Below are 13,265 nucleotides of genomic sequence, written 5' to 3'. Positions count from 1 at the left end.
ATGTACGCAGGTCTTTGTGGCCTTGTGGTAGCAACATTGGGCTGTGAGACTTTCGCCTCACCCCAGGCATCATTCAACAACAGTCAATTGTGAGACCATCCGACTGCAACTCATCAAGGTTGCTTTTGAAGATAAGCATGTTGCTCGATTCAAACTCTTCCTACTGACTCACAGCAATATACAAGTCTGGTGTCCCACAACTTGATCCTTTATGTAGCATTAAAAAGCATTTAAAATCAAACAGCACAGACTCTGCTTTTGAATGGCTGATGATCCCAGAAAGCTGTGCAAAGTGCCTAGATATCTGAGTGAACAAATAGCTGAATGTGAGAATCTACTGTGAGGTTATGGCACAGTGGGTTAATGTGAAGAGGACCGGCAAGTAAGTTTTAACTTTATTAGCAGAATGGGTGAGAGCAGTCTTGCATTATTGTGTATGCTTTTATATCCACATTTGGAAGAACTGAAAAATTTGAGATGTCTTTTAAAAAGAGACACGGATTTATTTATGGGAACTTGAAAAATGCTCTACAGTAAGAAACCTAAAGAATTCAGTCTGTTTAGTTTGTCAAGAAGAGAAGCAAGTGTATGAATACCTTTACTGAAATGTAATGGCAGGTCCTAAAAAGGTCTTTAATCTTGCTGAGAATGGCAAAGCAAGGGCACCAGCAGCTCTAAGTTGATGTCAGACCAATTAAAATTACAAAGGAGAAATGCCTTTTTAAGTGATGATGGTTTAATATTGGAACAGGATATTAAAAGAATTGGTTCTTTCTCAGTCACATATCATGACTAGATGTTTTTTTTTCTGGGGATCTGTGCTTTAGCCACGCATAATTTACGCTTGAGAAAAACACAAATGACTGTTATTCATATGGAGATAACTCTGTGAAATATAATAGATGATGATGTACAGGTGGTCTGATTAAAATAGGAAAGTCTGATTTAAGGCTATTGTGGCCTTAAACTCAGCGATTCTCCTGTATGGTGAGCTGACTTGGCTTAAGACTGCTAGAAGAAATTGTATCAGCATTCAGAAGCCTGACTAGATGTGTTCCCACAGGGAATGAGGTGATTGCGGTAGACTGGAAGGGACTGAAAGATGTGGACCAAATCAATATGGATAGCACCAGTTCGCTGCATGGCAGCAGCTTCCATCGACCTTCCACTGAGGTGAGTGCCTGTCCCAGACCCACTTACGCAGGGGAATCAGAAAGTTTCAGTTCTTTCTGAGTTCAGAAATGGGTGTTATGCTTCACTGGGGCATCATCTGGGAGAGGGCCAGAATGTCAGTGTGCACCTGAGGATCAGACTTTCATATCTGTGCAGTTTGGCTTGCACTGAATGGATTTGAGTCACTCCCTTCAGAATATCCATAGTGAGAATTTGCGAATTAAAGTGACCACTCATGACTGGAGTGGAACAGAACATGGAAAAAGCTGTGGCAGTTCTGACAAGCCTGTAGGTCTGCATTCCTTGAATAATGGATTAACTGAAATGTCCAACTCTATGTCTGTCCCATTTTCTTCAGCACAGCCATAAAATCTTCTGAAGGAAGACATTTGTCTCCATTTTGATTTTTAGGGATGCATTCACTAGTAACTCACTGCCAATTGATTTACCATACAGTATCTCAAGGATTGGTTCATTTGCTGTTCTGAATTATTGCAGCTTCTGCAATCTTAGATACCTGAATTTTCAGCTCTGTACAGTCCAGGGTAGGCAGTCATGATTAATAAAAAGATCAAAGTTATTTTAAACACATAATATTTTACACAAATAGTGTTCACAAATAACATTAATAAATAACATACAATTTGAAAAACCTTAGAAGGTGCTAATGTATAGGTATTTTTATTTCCCTATTATACCTTGCTAGCTTGGAATGTAACTCCAAGAAACTTGGAGTTTCATGGAATCCTGGCAGAAACTGTGGGGCCCAACCTTGTATGAGAAATTCAGTTAAATCAAATGCAGATCTAAAAGTCAATGAACATAAACTATACATCAGCGAACATTTTGATTTATGTGAATGGGTACCATAGGTGTAACTGATTAATCTAAATTTTCCTGAGTGACCACATCCAAAAACCAAGATGTTGGGATGTGAGTCCTACCAGCTAAAGGAAATGTGCTATGAATTGATATTGTAATGGCTTATATGGGAAATGGATCTGGTTTGCAAGGGGAAAGGGGGTCAGAATCGAAAGACTACAAAAGAAAATAATTTCAGCGGAAGACAATTCTGTAACTGGCTATATTACACTCAAAATACATAGGTAGTGTAGCTCCTCCTTGTGTTAGCCTCAAAGCGATGCAAGTCCCACGCAGGGGTGCCAGCATTGCAGCATTTCACAAAATGCTGTTAGAAGGGGAGCCATATGAAAAGGTGTTTGTTTTTCTCTCACTTACTCTCTATATCATCCTATTTGCTACTGTACCTTCAAATACCGTGATACCTACAGACACCATAATCAACAGCAGGGAATGAAACCAGCTTGAAAGACACAAGTTTTTTTAATACATCAGATAAAGTAGTGGCTGTTGATTGATTATTGCAAACTACTAGGGAGATACATGGCTGTTTGCAACTTGTTTGTTACACTAACTTGATGTCCTTCTTTGCTTTCTTTAGCAAACACGGACAGATTTCTCCTGGGATGGTATCAATGTGAGTATGTGTGACACCACTGTTCAAATTTGTAGTCATAGGAAGACTAGGATTTGTTTGCCACGGGATACAGTGGAGACCAGAATGGAAACATGACCAAAAGTCTTTAGTGCCACTGAAATTCTGGGAATTGTCTAAGATTTGGAAGATGGTGATGAATTTTTGTTTGCCTCTGGGTCCTTTGCTGTATGACTAGTATTTGATCTGCAGGTGGCTATTAAATTGCCTTTGTCCTCTTTGGGACAAATGTGTGTCATTTCATATGTTATCTTTTTGATATTTCTGGCCACTGCTAGATGAAAAAGGTGTCTGTCCAGCACGATTAATCAGTAGTCTTTGATGAGAGCATCATTTGATCTTCTCCAGGAGTTTGGGAGGAATGTATCTCATTTTCATCCGCATACAGAAGTAAAAGAATTCTTAATGTCCCCTGTGGCAGATGGTCAGCACCAGTTAATTTCAGTTAAGAAGTGGAAGAAACAAGCAAACATTTTAATAACACCTGTTGCTTGTTGCTCTTAATACCTATGCCATGAAAAAATAGGATTTTATTTTTTTCTTTTTCACTAATGCAAAAACAACATCCTGAAAAGGGAGTAATGCATATTAGTGTTACCAAATAATTTTTTCTGCTCTGGAAGCTTAAAAAATGTGTTCACATAAATTAGCTTTCATGCTTTTGTACACTTGGAAAGTCAGGATAAGAAACTGCATTTTTGGTAGTATAAGCATTTTCAACTTCCAGATACTTTCAAAACTTTTAAATGGCTATCATTTTCTGGTTCTCTGTGGTTTGAAAGTGCTTGGGCCACTGGATATCAAGGGGACATATTTTTAACTAACTTTCGCCCTACTGACATCTCTTTCATTGTGGCACTTAAGGCTTGGGATCTTTTGCCTAGGCTCAGTTAGAGAAACAAATTGTGCAGGAAAATTATCGTGCATGCAGCACCTGTCTAGAAGAAATTTGTCAGATTTTTCCTCACGCACTTCTGTCTAGCTCAAAGCAAGGTACACAAAGTCATGTTTCCTTAAAGATAGTAGAAGACAGTGTCCTTACTTGCAGTTTCCCATTTTCCAACCCATTCTGAGTCCATGGAGCTCTTTCAAAATGCAGCTCTTTCTCTTTCTCAGTGTAACTCTAGATCTTTGGTATCAAAGCTGGCTCATGAATTTCCTTCCCTTCCCATTCATTCCTGCCTTCATGTCATAGCTCTCCAACCTTGTAGTTGTAGAGACCTTCTGCAGTTTACTTTCTTTTCTAGACTGTTTCCATGAGTGACTCACAGCACAGCCTCCAGACTGTCTTGAAACAAGTGGGTGGATATTGAACAGCAGCACCCAGGCAGGAATGACCAGTGGGGTGTAGATGGACATTGTTCAACGAGCTTCATCACCACAGGAAATGCACCATGGAATGAGGGCTGTGCTCTCAGCTTTCACTTTTTACTGTTCTTCCCCTGCTTTCTAATTTCTTCACTTCACATGTTACATACAGGCATTCCTGGCTCCAAAGTTACAGGATGCTTTAGCTGCTGCATTTACAGTCAATTTCCAGAGAAACTCACCTTTCATATTTTGGCAATTGACTGGGATTATACACAGTTCAACATCTTTGCAATGCCTGCCTTTGCCTCCAACTAGTTGACTGCCTAGTTATTGCTCCTCTCACTTTTTGTGAGGTTTGTGCCTATGACCAAATGCTTGCTTTATGTCAAGATTTAAAACTTCCAGTGTCATGGTCACTACTTTTGAGTATCTTTGTGTTTGAAACATGCTGGACTTGATTTTCAGAGAGGTTGAAATGAAGAGCAGAAGCAATGCTTGTTTGGCCCTTGTGAAATTTAAGCCTCATATGCAATGCCTGGCGTCCCTGAAGAAGCCTGATGAGTTAGTTAATCTTGAAGGATTGTGTTTTATGATGATGTTTGTGACTGCTGCCTGTCCCAATAGTTTCCTGTCCTTGTTATTCAGGGACAGAGGATGAATATAGAGAAGAGAGTAAAGGAAATTAAGCAGAACTGTAGACCTAATTTCTTTACAGGTGGTTGTAGGTGCTTGAAACAGGACGCATCACTGATATAGTCATGTTCATTTTATTAAGACCATATGAGAAGAAATGAAAACCAAAAGTAATATATAAAATTAATATCCATAGTATGATGCATATATGATGCATTACTGTGTCTTGCTGATCACATTGTCAGCTTCCCATTGTAAGCTCTCTGAATTGTCCATCAGCATTGTCTTGCATCTCTAACAAAAAGTTGGGAACAGTGTAGCATGTTTATGGAGGACTGCCAGCAGCCAAAGGGAGGCTTCTCACAGCCTGCTTCTGCCTCTCCCACTGACTTTGCCTCATTCAGTCCCAACACTATGCAATATCCACTCCTGGTTAAATAGAGTCCAATTTTTTGTTCCCTTCTTTTGTTATTTTTCTTGTAGCTTGCTTCTGCTCCTCATCTTCCCCCTACCTTCTGGAATCCTGATACTGATTTCTCACTTCAATTCACTTCCTTTTCTCCTTTCTGTATATAATTTCTTCATATTCTTTCTCTTTTCAGCTCTCCATGGAAGATACGACCTCTATCCTCCCCAAGCTGAAACGCAACTCCAATGCTTATGGGATTGGGGCTTTGGCTAAATCATCTTTCTCTGGTGAGGTCCTCAAAATTTGGATTTATCCTTGGCAGCTTCTCTCCAGAGGCCTTTGTGCTTCTTCCTATATCTCCCATTGCTCTCCCAACTGCTCCTTTCTGATTCTTGCCTTTTTGAGGCCTTAGAGGAGTCTCCACCATCATGGTTCTAGATATAGAAATCTCTTAGCTGTTGCCCTTTCAAAGAACAGATTTGTCTTACTGTTGTTGGCTTCTCACCATGCACTCCAACTCAGACATCTTCACTTGTTTTCCCTGAAACAGGCTTGGGTTTAACCCCATTTAAACATTAGTTTGTTCACTTCCAGGCTTCATCCTTCATGCCCAAGTCTGTCCTAAATGGATTCTAGGCAAGGAAGGAAATGGTCTTTAATATTTGGGGTTTCCTTTTTTCCCCCTTCTGAGAGCCAGTCCAAGGAAAGATGGAGAAAGTCTCCTGGAGAGTGATACAGTGAAAGGTGGGAGACACCCAACCCAAGGCCTGAACCCTGTCAGGAAAGGAGGGGAGAAGCTCCACTTCCAAGAGAGGTAAACAGCATGGTAGACAACCCTGGAGCTGTGTAATAGCCCCTCCTTGTTTTCTAATGTCTGGCCCCTTAGGGATATCTCGCACCATGAAGGACCATGTCACAAAGCCAACAGCTATGGGCCAAGGCCGTGTGGCTCACATGATTGAATGGCAAGGCTGGGGCAAAGGTAACTGCCAGCAGCAGCAGCACACGCATGAGACAGCACGCAAAGACGCTGATGCCTACTCAGACCTGAGTGATGGTGAAAAGGAGGCCCGGTTCCTTGCAGGTAGTGCTAACTTTTTGGCATGTAGATTGGATTGGTTGGGATGTCCTAGAGCAGAATCCCTGAGACACCAAAGTGCAGGAACCTGAAAAACACTCAGGGGAGCCTGTGGGTGATTCAGATGGCTGAAGGAGATGAGAGACTGTGGTTGGAGTATTGCCAATGGAATGCAAAGTGCAGAGGGTGAGAGCCAACTGTGGGTGATGGGTGTTGCTGAGATAGGAAAAGAGTAGGACAGTGTGACTAAGAGATGAAGTTAAAGAGTGTGGTGAAGAAGTGGAGACTCTCACACATCACTGCTTCCCTTCCCTGTCTCCTTTGGCACAGGAGTGATGGAGCAATTTGCTATTTCTGAGGCAACTCTCATGGCCTGGTCCTCCATGGATGGTGAGGATATGAGTGTAAACTCAAATCAAGAGAATCCAGTCAGCAACTATTCTGAGAACTATCAGGAGCTAATGGAGAGCCAAGGTGAGCTCTAGTACCTCTTGTTGATCTTGAAACACCCCTTTCCTCCTCTTGTTGTCATGTTGTTCTCTTTCCTTCTACCCTGTTTTTTTCTCTAGCCTCAATTTTGGGGATTGGGATCTAGCAGAAGCATCACCTATTTGTGGAGCTGTTCAAGGAGTCTTAACAGGGAGGCTCCAAAGCCCAGTTCCTTTGCCTTTTTTTGGCACAACTGTGGAAAGCTGCCAGCTCTTGTAGTCAGTTGTGGTTATAATCAAGTTCATATGCCTACTGCCTAGAATTGCCTTTTCTCTTCACCCTCCTCCCCTCTAAAGGATTTATCTACGCTATACAGTATAGTGCCATGCACAGGCACACAAGCTATCTGAATGAGCCAGCTTGGCCTAGAGAGGGTGTCTAACTGTGTGTTGTTTCCCTCCTTTATTTGCAGAGCATATGGCCCAGACGCAGTATGACAGCTGGCCTCATTCCTATGTCTCACAGGGTATGTATTGCTTAGGCTCATCCGATGCCTGGGAGACCAGTGACCAGTCACTCATTGCATCCCCAGCAACTGGCTCCTACTTAGGCCAGAATTTTGATGAGTCCCAGACAAACCTTCAGGAAAGCATTTTGATTCAGAGCAGCCTTCTCCAGCAGCAACAGCTGCAGCAACAGCAGCAGGAGAACTTCATCCAGAGCACGGGGCTGGTCCATGTGTGGCCCCTGCAGACTGCTCAGGGTGAGGGTGGGGCTGAGTCCAGCACATACATGGAGGACCATATTGAGGATGAAGGGAACCCACAGCTGGAGAAGGCTCCTCTGCTAAACAAGAAGCCCTCTCCAGAGGAGGATGATGCAGTGTGCCGGGACCTGGAATCACTGTCTCCTCGAGAGGAGATGGAACATGCTGCACTGAGCCGCAAAGTCTCAGATGTCACCTCCTCTGGGGTGCAGTCCTTTGATGAGGAAGAGGGAGAAACAAACAACTGATGCTTTCTGTGAAGTTCACATCACTGCTGGACAAAGAAAGGTGTGGCAAGGAATGAAATGACAGGGATTCTTCTCTCCAGCTCCCCATACTTCTGAGCAGACACACCTTCCATTCCTGCCATTTAGTTATTTTTTTTAAACAAGAGGAAAATCTCAAAGTGATTGACACATGAAGACCTCTTCTCCCTCTCCTCAACGGACACATATTTTTGATTTTCATTGCTCTGGGCAACACATGTGAGGTGCTTAGAGAGATCTGGATTGGTAAATAATTTCTAATCTTTTTAATCCAAAGTCTTGGCTGTGGATACAAACTCCTCTGGTACTGTGGATGTGGCTGATGAGACAGGCTTGGTATAGGGAGCAGCTATGTGGCTCGAATCCATCTTGGCAGAATGGATGTTGCTCTGTGGACATGGTCCTCTTTGGTAGCGTATATGAATAGAACCTGGTTTAAAGTGAAGATACTGCTTTACAAATACAGATTGCACTAGTATTGTGATTGTGGCTTATACAGAGGATAAGGCTGTATTCGATACAGACTGTACTGAGGTGAAAGATTTGCTGTGTAACCAGATCCTCAATAGCACCTTGATATGAAATTGTAGGCTTGATGGATACAAACTACACTCCATGGGCATGGGCTGTGCTACAGTACAGATGGTGTGGCATGAAAGAATGGATACAGATACGAATCTAACCCTGCTCTCAGATAATCATGTTTTAGTTTCTTTCTAATCTTTCATTTATTTGTTACTCTCTTTGACATTTCTACCTTCCCAGGAGCTGGCAAGAGTGGTGTGTCCTTTTGGCATTGGGCACTGGATGCGAGTGGAAAGGACATTTTCAGCTACAGAGACAGTCATAAAAAGCTGACTCTTGCAGGGGACTTGAGAAAGAACATGTCTGTCTTGGTGCTGCTGCTGTATCCTTCTGTCTTTTACCTTGCCAGCAGTATGGGGATACCCAGAGAGTAGGCAGCAGATTCAGGAACGGTGTATACAGTTGGCCTTGTTCCAGATCACAGATATCCAGTTTACATTGGAGTTTTCAGTTTTTGCTTTTTTAAAAACCTCTTTATATTGCTGGGTAAGTGTTCCTAACATAGCAGTCCATAGTGGGAAAGGTCTGAACTCCACTCATCACTTAACAGAAACACTGCACCTGTCCCATTTCTGACACTCCTCTGCAGTACCAAATGTAGCTGGAGGAAAAGGGTTGAAAAGCAGTTTTCTCCTCCTATTTATTTCTTCTTCCTGCCTTTATTTTCTTCTTTTGTTTTCTCACCCCCAAGCAATGTAAATAATGCTCAGTACTTGCTCTGTTTCTTTTCCCCTCCCATCTCTTTTTTAGGAGTGGAGAAAGCTGATTTCAGGAGTTTTCCCTATTTGCACATGTTCTATTTTTTGTGTTAAAAAATATGGTTCATTGACTAGGGGGAATTTGATCTCTTGCAATTCCTCACCATGTTTCTACAGACCTCCTTTTGGCAGGGAGGGGTTTTGAAAGGAAATTGAACAAACTGCCTCCTATCAAGGTCTCACCAGAAAATAAATGGGAGAAAAAGCAAAAGAAAAAATTGTACAAGGCTATCGATTTTGCTAGAGGACTGACCAGAACCAGCAGAGATTACCCAAGTGCTGAGTTTTAATTGCAATCCCTCTTGCAAAGCAAAGCATGGGTTTAGATCAGATACCAGATCTGATGACCTAGAGAACGGAATTTGCCTGGACACTGCCATATGCAACTCTTTCTCACTCTGACTCACATCTACTCTGCTTAATTCATGATATATTTGTCTCTTCTTTGCCTCCTCTTCAGGTTTGGTGTATTTTTTGATGACAGGAGAGTGATACATGCTTATTTCCTGATTCAGGTTTATACCCAGCATATTTGCAGGGAAGAATGTCTGAGGAGAATAAAATGTGACTGAAATAATATCATCAAGTGTCGGAGTTCAGACAGCTCCTGGCAAGCAAAGCAGATGATTTCCAGGAATTATGAAAGGTATGAATGGGACTCTCAGGTAGAACTTTATCCCACTCAGCTTTCTCCCGCTTACATAGGCAGCTGCGTGAAGAAGGTCTCCTCTATGAACACCCAAGTCTTTCCAGCCAAGTCCACTTCAATGCCTTCCCTCTCCATTGCATCCCTAAAGGAAATACCTTTGGGATATTTAAGTAAGACTGGTAATTTGGTGTAGGTAAGAGATAAAAGCTTTTGTGACTACCTTTTTTTACCCATTTGCTTGGGCTTGCTTACATCCCTCTAAGGAGGTAGCTCTTCTCCTGAATGGTGACCTTTTGATGTCTCTCTAAAGGTGTTTACACATTCAAGTGCTAACCTCCTCTGGGAAGGAGGGCTTGATAAAGATGATCTCCTACAGTTCTTGCAGGGCCAGTGCTAGCTTATTGTCCTCAACTGGTTTGAGTCTAGCCATGGAGTGGGGCCTAGGAAATCACACTAGCCAGAACAGGGAGATGGGGCAAGTGCCAAGAGCACCTCAACAAATGACTAATCAGTGTTAACCTTTTCTTATTTCTTTTTTTAAAAGCCTTCAGGGAAACAAAAACGGTTGATTATGTTCCTTTCAGGGAGAGGATTTTGGTGGCTTGTTGTTTTTTTCTCCAAACCATTTTATTCCCACATGCCACTCCAGGACCAATCTGGATGTTTACAGTAACTTTCAGAGTAGCTTTGAATGATCTCTCCATGTTGTTTACAACAAGATGGAGATTGGGACAAGGATTGGGACAAGTGGGTCAACTTGTCTAGGGCTGCTGCTGCTTTTCATGTGGACATGTGATACATTTACTAAGATGTGTGGATATAATGTTAATCTTTCAGACAAGGGAGTGACATGGAATTACCTACATGGAAAGAAGTGTAAAAAATATTGACCTTGTAGAAAATTCTGTGGAGTTCAGTAGGAAAAGAAAACATATCTATGGAGTTTTCTAACTTCTGTGGAATGGGATAGATAGATAATTATACCCTGCTGTATAATTCCATAACCTGATTTCTAGAAACCTGTAGGCAGACTCTCAAACCAGTCAGAATTGACAGAAAGTGAAGACTACTCTCTATATAAACTTTCAAGCTTACTAAATTCTATAAAACTTTTTCATAAAGGTCTTGACTTTCTGTGAATAATAAAATTCATCCTTTTTCTGAAAAAAGAAAAAAGAAAAAGAGAAAAAAAGAAAAAGAGAAAAAAAGAAAAAGAGAAAAAAAGAAAAAGAGAAAAAAAGAAAAAGAGAAAAAAAGAAAAAGAGAAAAAAAGAAAAAAAGCTGTTTTCCATAACCTTTCCACAATCCAAAAGAGAAATGTGTCTGCCTCTACAGTTGCCAGGAGCTTGACTGGAGAAAGCAAGTCTGCCCATCAACACTTGCAACCTGAGTAAGCATCCTAGGCTGAACTGGAAAGGCAGCTTGAATCTCTTTGAAAATGGAAAATGGTTTGTACAACCTCACCTTTTCTTATGTAACAGGCCTGCTGCTTGTGTGTATCCAATATTGGAGAGAGGGACTTGGAACTTACTATACATTTCCCAGAAAAGCTGTTATATAGCTACACCTATTCAAGCATATGGATGGCACAGGTGCTCTGTGACCAAAATTTGGCCTGAATTTCCTTTATCCTGGTGAGGAGGGATGAGTTAGAGAGAGTCCAGCCAAATACTCAGAGCCCAGATTGAATTTGTGAGGCTGAAAATAAGAAGGAAAGGTAAACTCAGTATCCCTGATCTGCAGGTACTAAGAAACTGCGTCCTGTTCATTTACACAAATCTGTTGTAGAGCAGAGCTGCACTATGCAAAAATTTTGGATTTTCTTGAAACAGTTGACATAGAAGATTCCCATCTTCCCTGCCCCCCCAACCTTTGTCTTTAACAGAAACTTCTTGAAGTTATTGTGCTGAACATGAATAAAAGCTTAAACACAAGTGAATCTAATTGAAAAAGATCTCAGATTCCACTGCAAGAACATTCTCTCTTGGTCATTTTCCCATGATTGCTCATATCTGATCAGTTACACTATTTCATAAATTTTTCTTTAATATAAATCTTAAGCTTTTTTTTTTTTTTTTTTTTAAACAAGCCTTGGGACTTCTCTTCAGCTCCATTACCTCAGGTTCTGGGGTGGAGAAGTCAATCTGCTTCTTTCAGTTTCTGTGCCTCTAAATAATATTCTTCTTCTGGGAAGCTGCTAACAAGTCACCCACTTGCTTTCCCCTTTAAAAGCTTTAACATCACCTTTCATGATAAGCTTGCAGCAGAGAACAGAGTTTAACCATACCTCTAAGCTGATGAGCTATAATGGTGAGCTGCTGTGAAGGGGGCAGCCCTCTACCCTGACTGTGCTCACCTCTTGCCATCCTTGTGTAGATGCTGATGGACAGCTGACCCCACAGCAAGCCAGTGCATTTTTACCCTACTGTAAAAATGAAGAGGGAACAGCTGTGAGCAAAGGGAGAGAGAGCACTATTCTCAGCAGCTGGCCTTTATATCAGGTTAGGGAAACTGTGAATGTGCACTTTCAAATGACATCTTCTTGATGAGTCTAAGCTGCTAAAAGCTGCTAAACTGCTGTCATGCCTCTTCCCTTCCATCACGACCAGCTGTATACTTCAACTGCTTAGGAAGCACCAGTGCTAACGCTCATTTGGCTGCTTGGGACCTGGCCCCATTGAAAACTAACCCAGTACCCTACAGCTCCTTGTATTGTTTCACTTGGTGGGGCAAGCATCACTGAGGGCTGATGAAATGTGCAGACGGTCACACTGAAGAATATTTCTTTGGTTGCAGATGCAACTTAAATTGACTTAAGCCGACTGATTGCGAAATACTGTCCAAGAAGAATAAACCCAACAGGGACCATATATTCCCCCATTCCTTCTCTAGTGTTTTCCTTAGAATTTCTAGTATGCTCTTATCTGATTTGTTTTTTATTGTTATTTAATACCCTGTTATTTCCCTCACTATTCCCTCCCCTTCCACAGGCTTCTTTGAGATAATCCCTTCCAACTGGGCAAGAGGAGATGAGTAACTTGATATATGCATGGAATTTATAAAATTAACATACACAAATCTTATATACAGTCAATGATTACACTCCACAGCAGCTAAGGACACTGAGAAGTCTTCTCCTGTAATTGCAAGAGGCAGAGCCTTATGCAGGAGTGAAGCACAGCTGTTGGAGGTGAAGTTTATACCGATCTTTGAGCCAGTTCCAATGTAGTGTGAGATCCAGAATGGCACTTCACACCTAGGCAGAGTCTGTGCATGATGTACTGTGTACGACAACAACTAAAAAATATTAGTTGTAGGCCCAGAGAAGAGAACTGGAGAGAAGGAAACTGCTCTTTTCATTTGACAGAGGTATGAGTTATGGTGGTGAGGCAAGGTAGTGTGCATCAGTACAGGCTTGTGGACAGCTATGTGTGCTCTGCCCAATATCAAGAAGTCTAGCCAGAGTGGGAAAGACATTGAGAGAAAGGCTTGGGAAAAAGATCAAGACAAGCTTGATGTCTTATGCTTACACAACACAGGTAGGAAGCTTCATCACACACTCCAAGGCAGAATAGGCTCAGCTATAGAATTGCTACACAAGTTGTAGCTCAAGGATTGGTGCAGCTTATAGTACTCTTTAGTCCAAGCCACACTTCTTTCTGTAAGACAGTGATAGGAAAGAGACCTCCCTG

At 41.7% G+C, this 13,265-nt stretch overlaps 1 protein-coding gene across 1 annotated transcript; it reads left to right on the top strand.

Moving 5' to 3' along the window:
* The first annotated feature begins 1,104 nt into the window (after positions 1–1,104).
* FAM131B (family with sequence similarity 131 member B) lies at positions 1,105–7,693 on the top strand. Its single transcript, XM_082008021.1, has 6 exons — positions 1,105–1,173; positions 2,636–2,671; positions 5,236–5,329; positions 5,929–6,126; positions 6,451–6,594; positions 7,022–7,693. Exons 1-6 carry the CDS (start codon positions 1,120–1,122, stop codon positions 7,561–7,563), a joined length of 1,068 nt encoding a protein of 355 aa, XP_081864147.1. The 5' UTR covers positions 1,105–1,119; the 3' UTR covers positions 7,564–7,693.
* The last annotated feature ends 5,572 nt before the right edge of the window (positions 7,694–13,265 follow it).

This window comes from Phaethon aethereus, assembly GCF_964289735.1.
Source record: "Phaethon aethereus genome assembly, chromosome: 1".
Lineage (NCBI taxonomy): Eukaryota > Metazoa > Chordata > Aves > Phaethontiformes > Phaethontidae > Phaethon > Phaethon aethereus.
This window is presented reverse-complemented; position numbering and strand designations above follow the sequence as displayed.

Excerpts from the sequence above, each read along its gene's own strand:
- FAM131B (XM_082008021.1), top strand. The coding sequence starts at position 1,120 with ATGGATAGCACCAGTTCGCTGCATGGCAGCAGCTTCCATCGACCTTCC. Across the intron at positions 5,330-5,928 it reads GGCTAAATCATCTTTCTCTG|GGATATCTCGCACCATGAAG; the intron begins GTGAGGTCCTCA and ends CTGGCCCCTTAG. Across the intron at positions 6,127-6,450 it reads GGAGGCCCGGTTCCTTGCAG|GAGTGATGGAGCAATTTGCT; the intron begins GTAGTGCTAACT and ends CCTTTGGCACAG.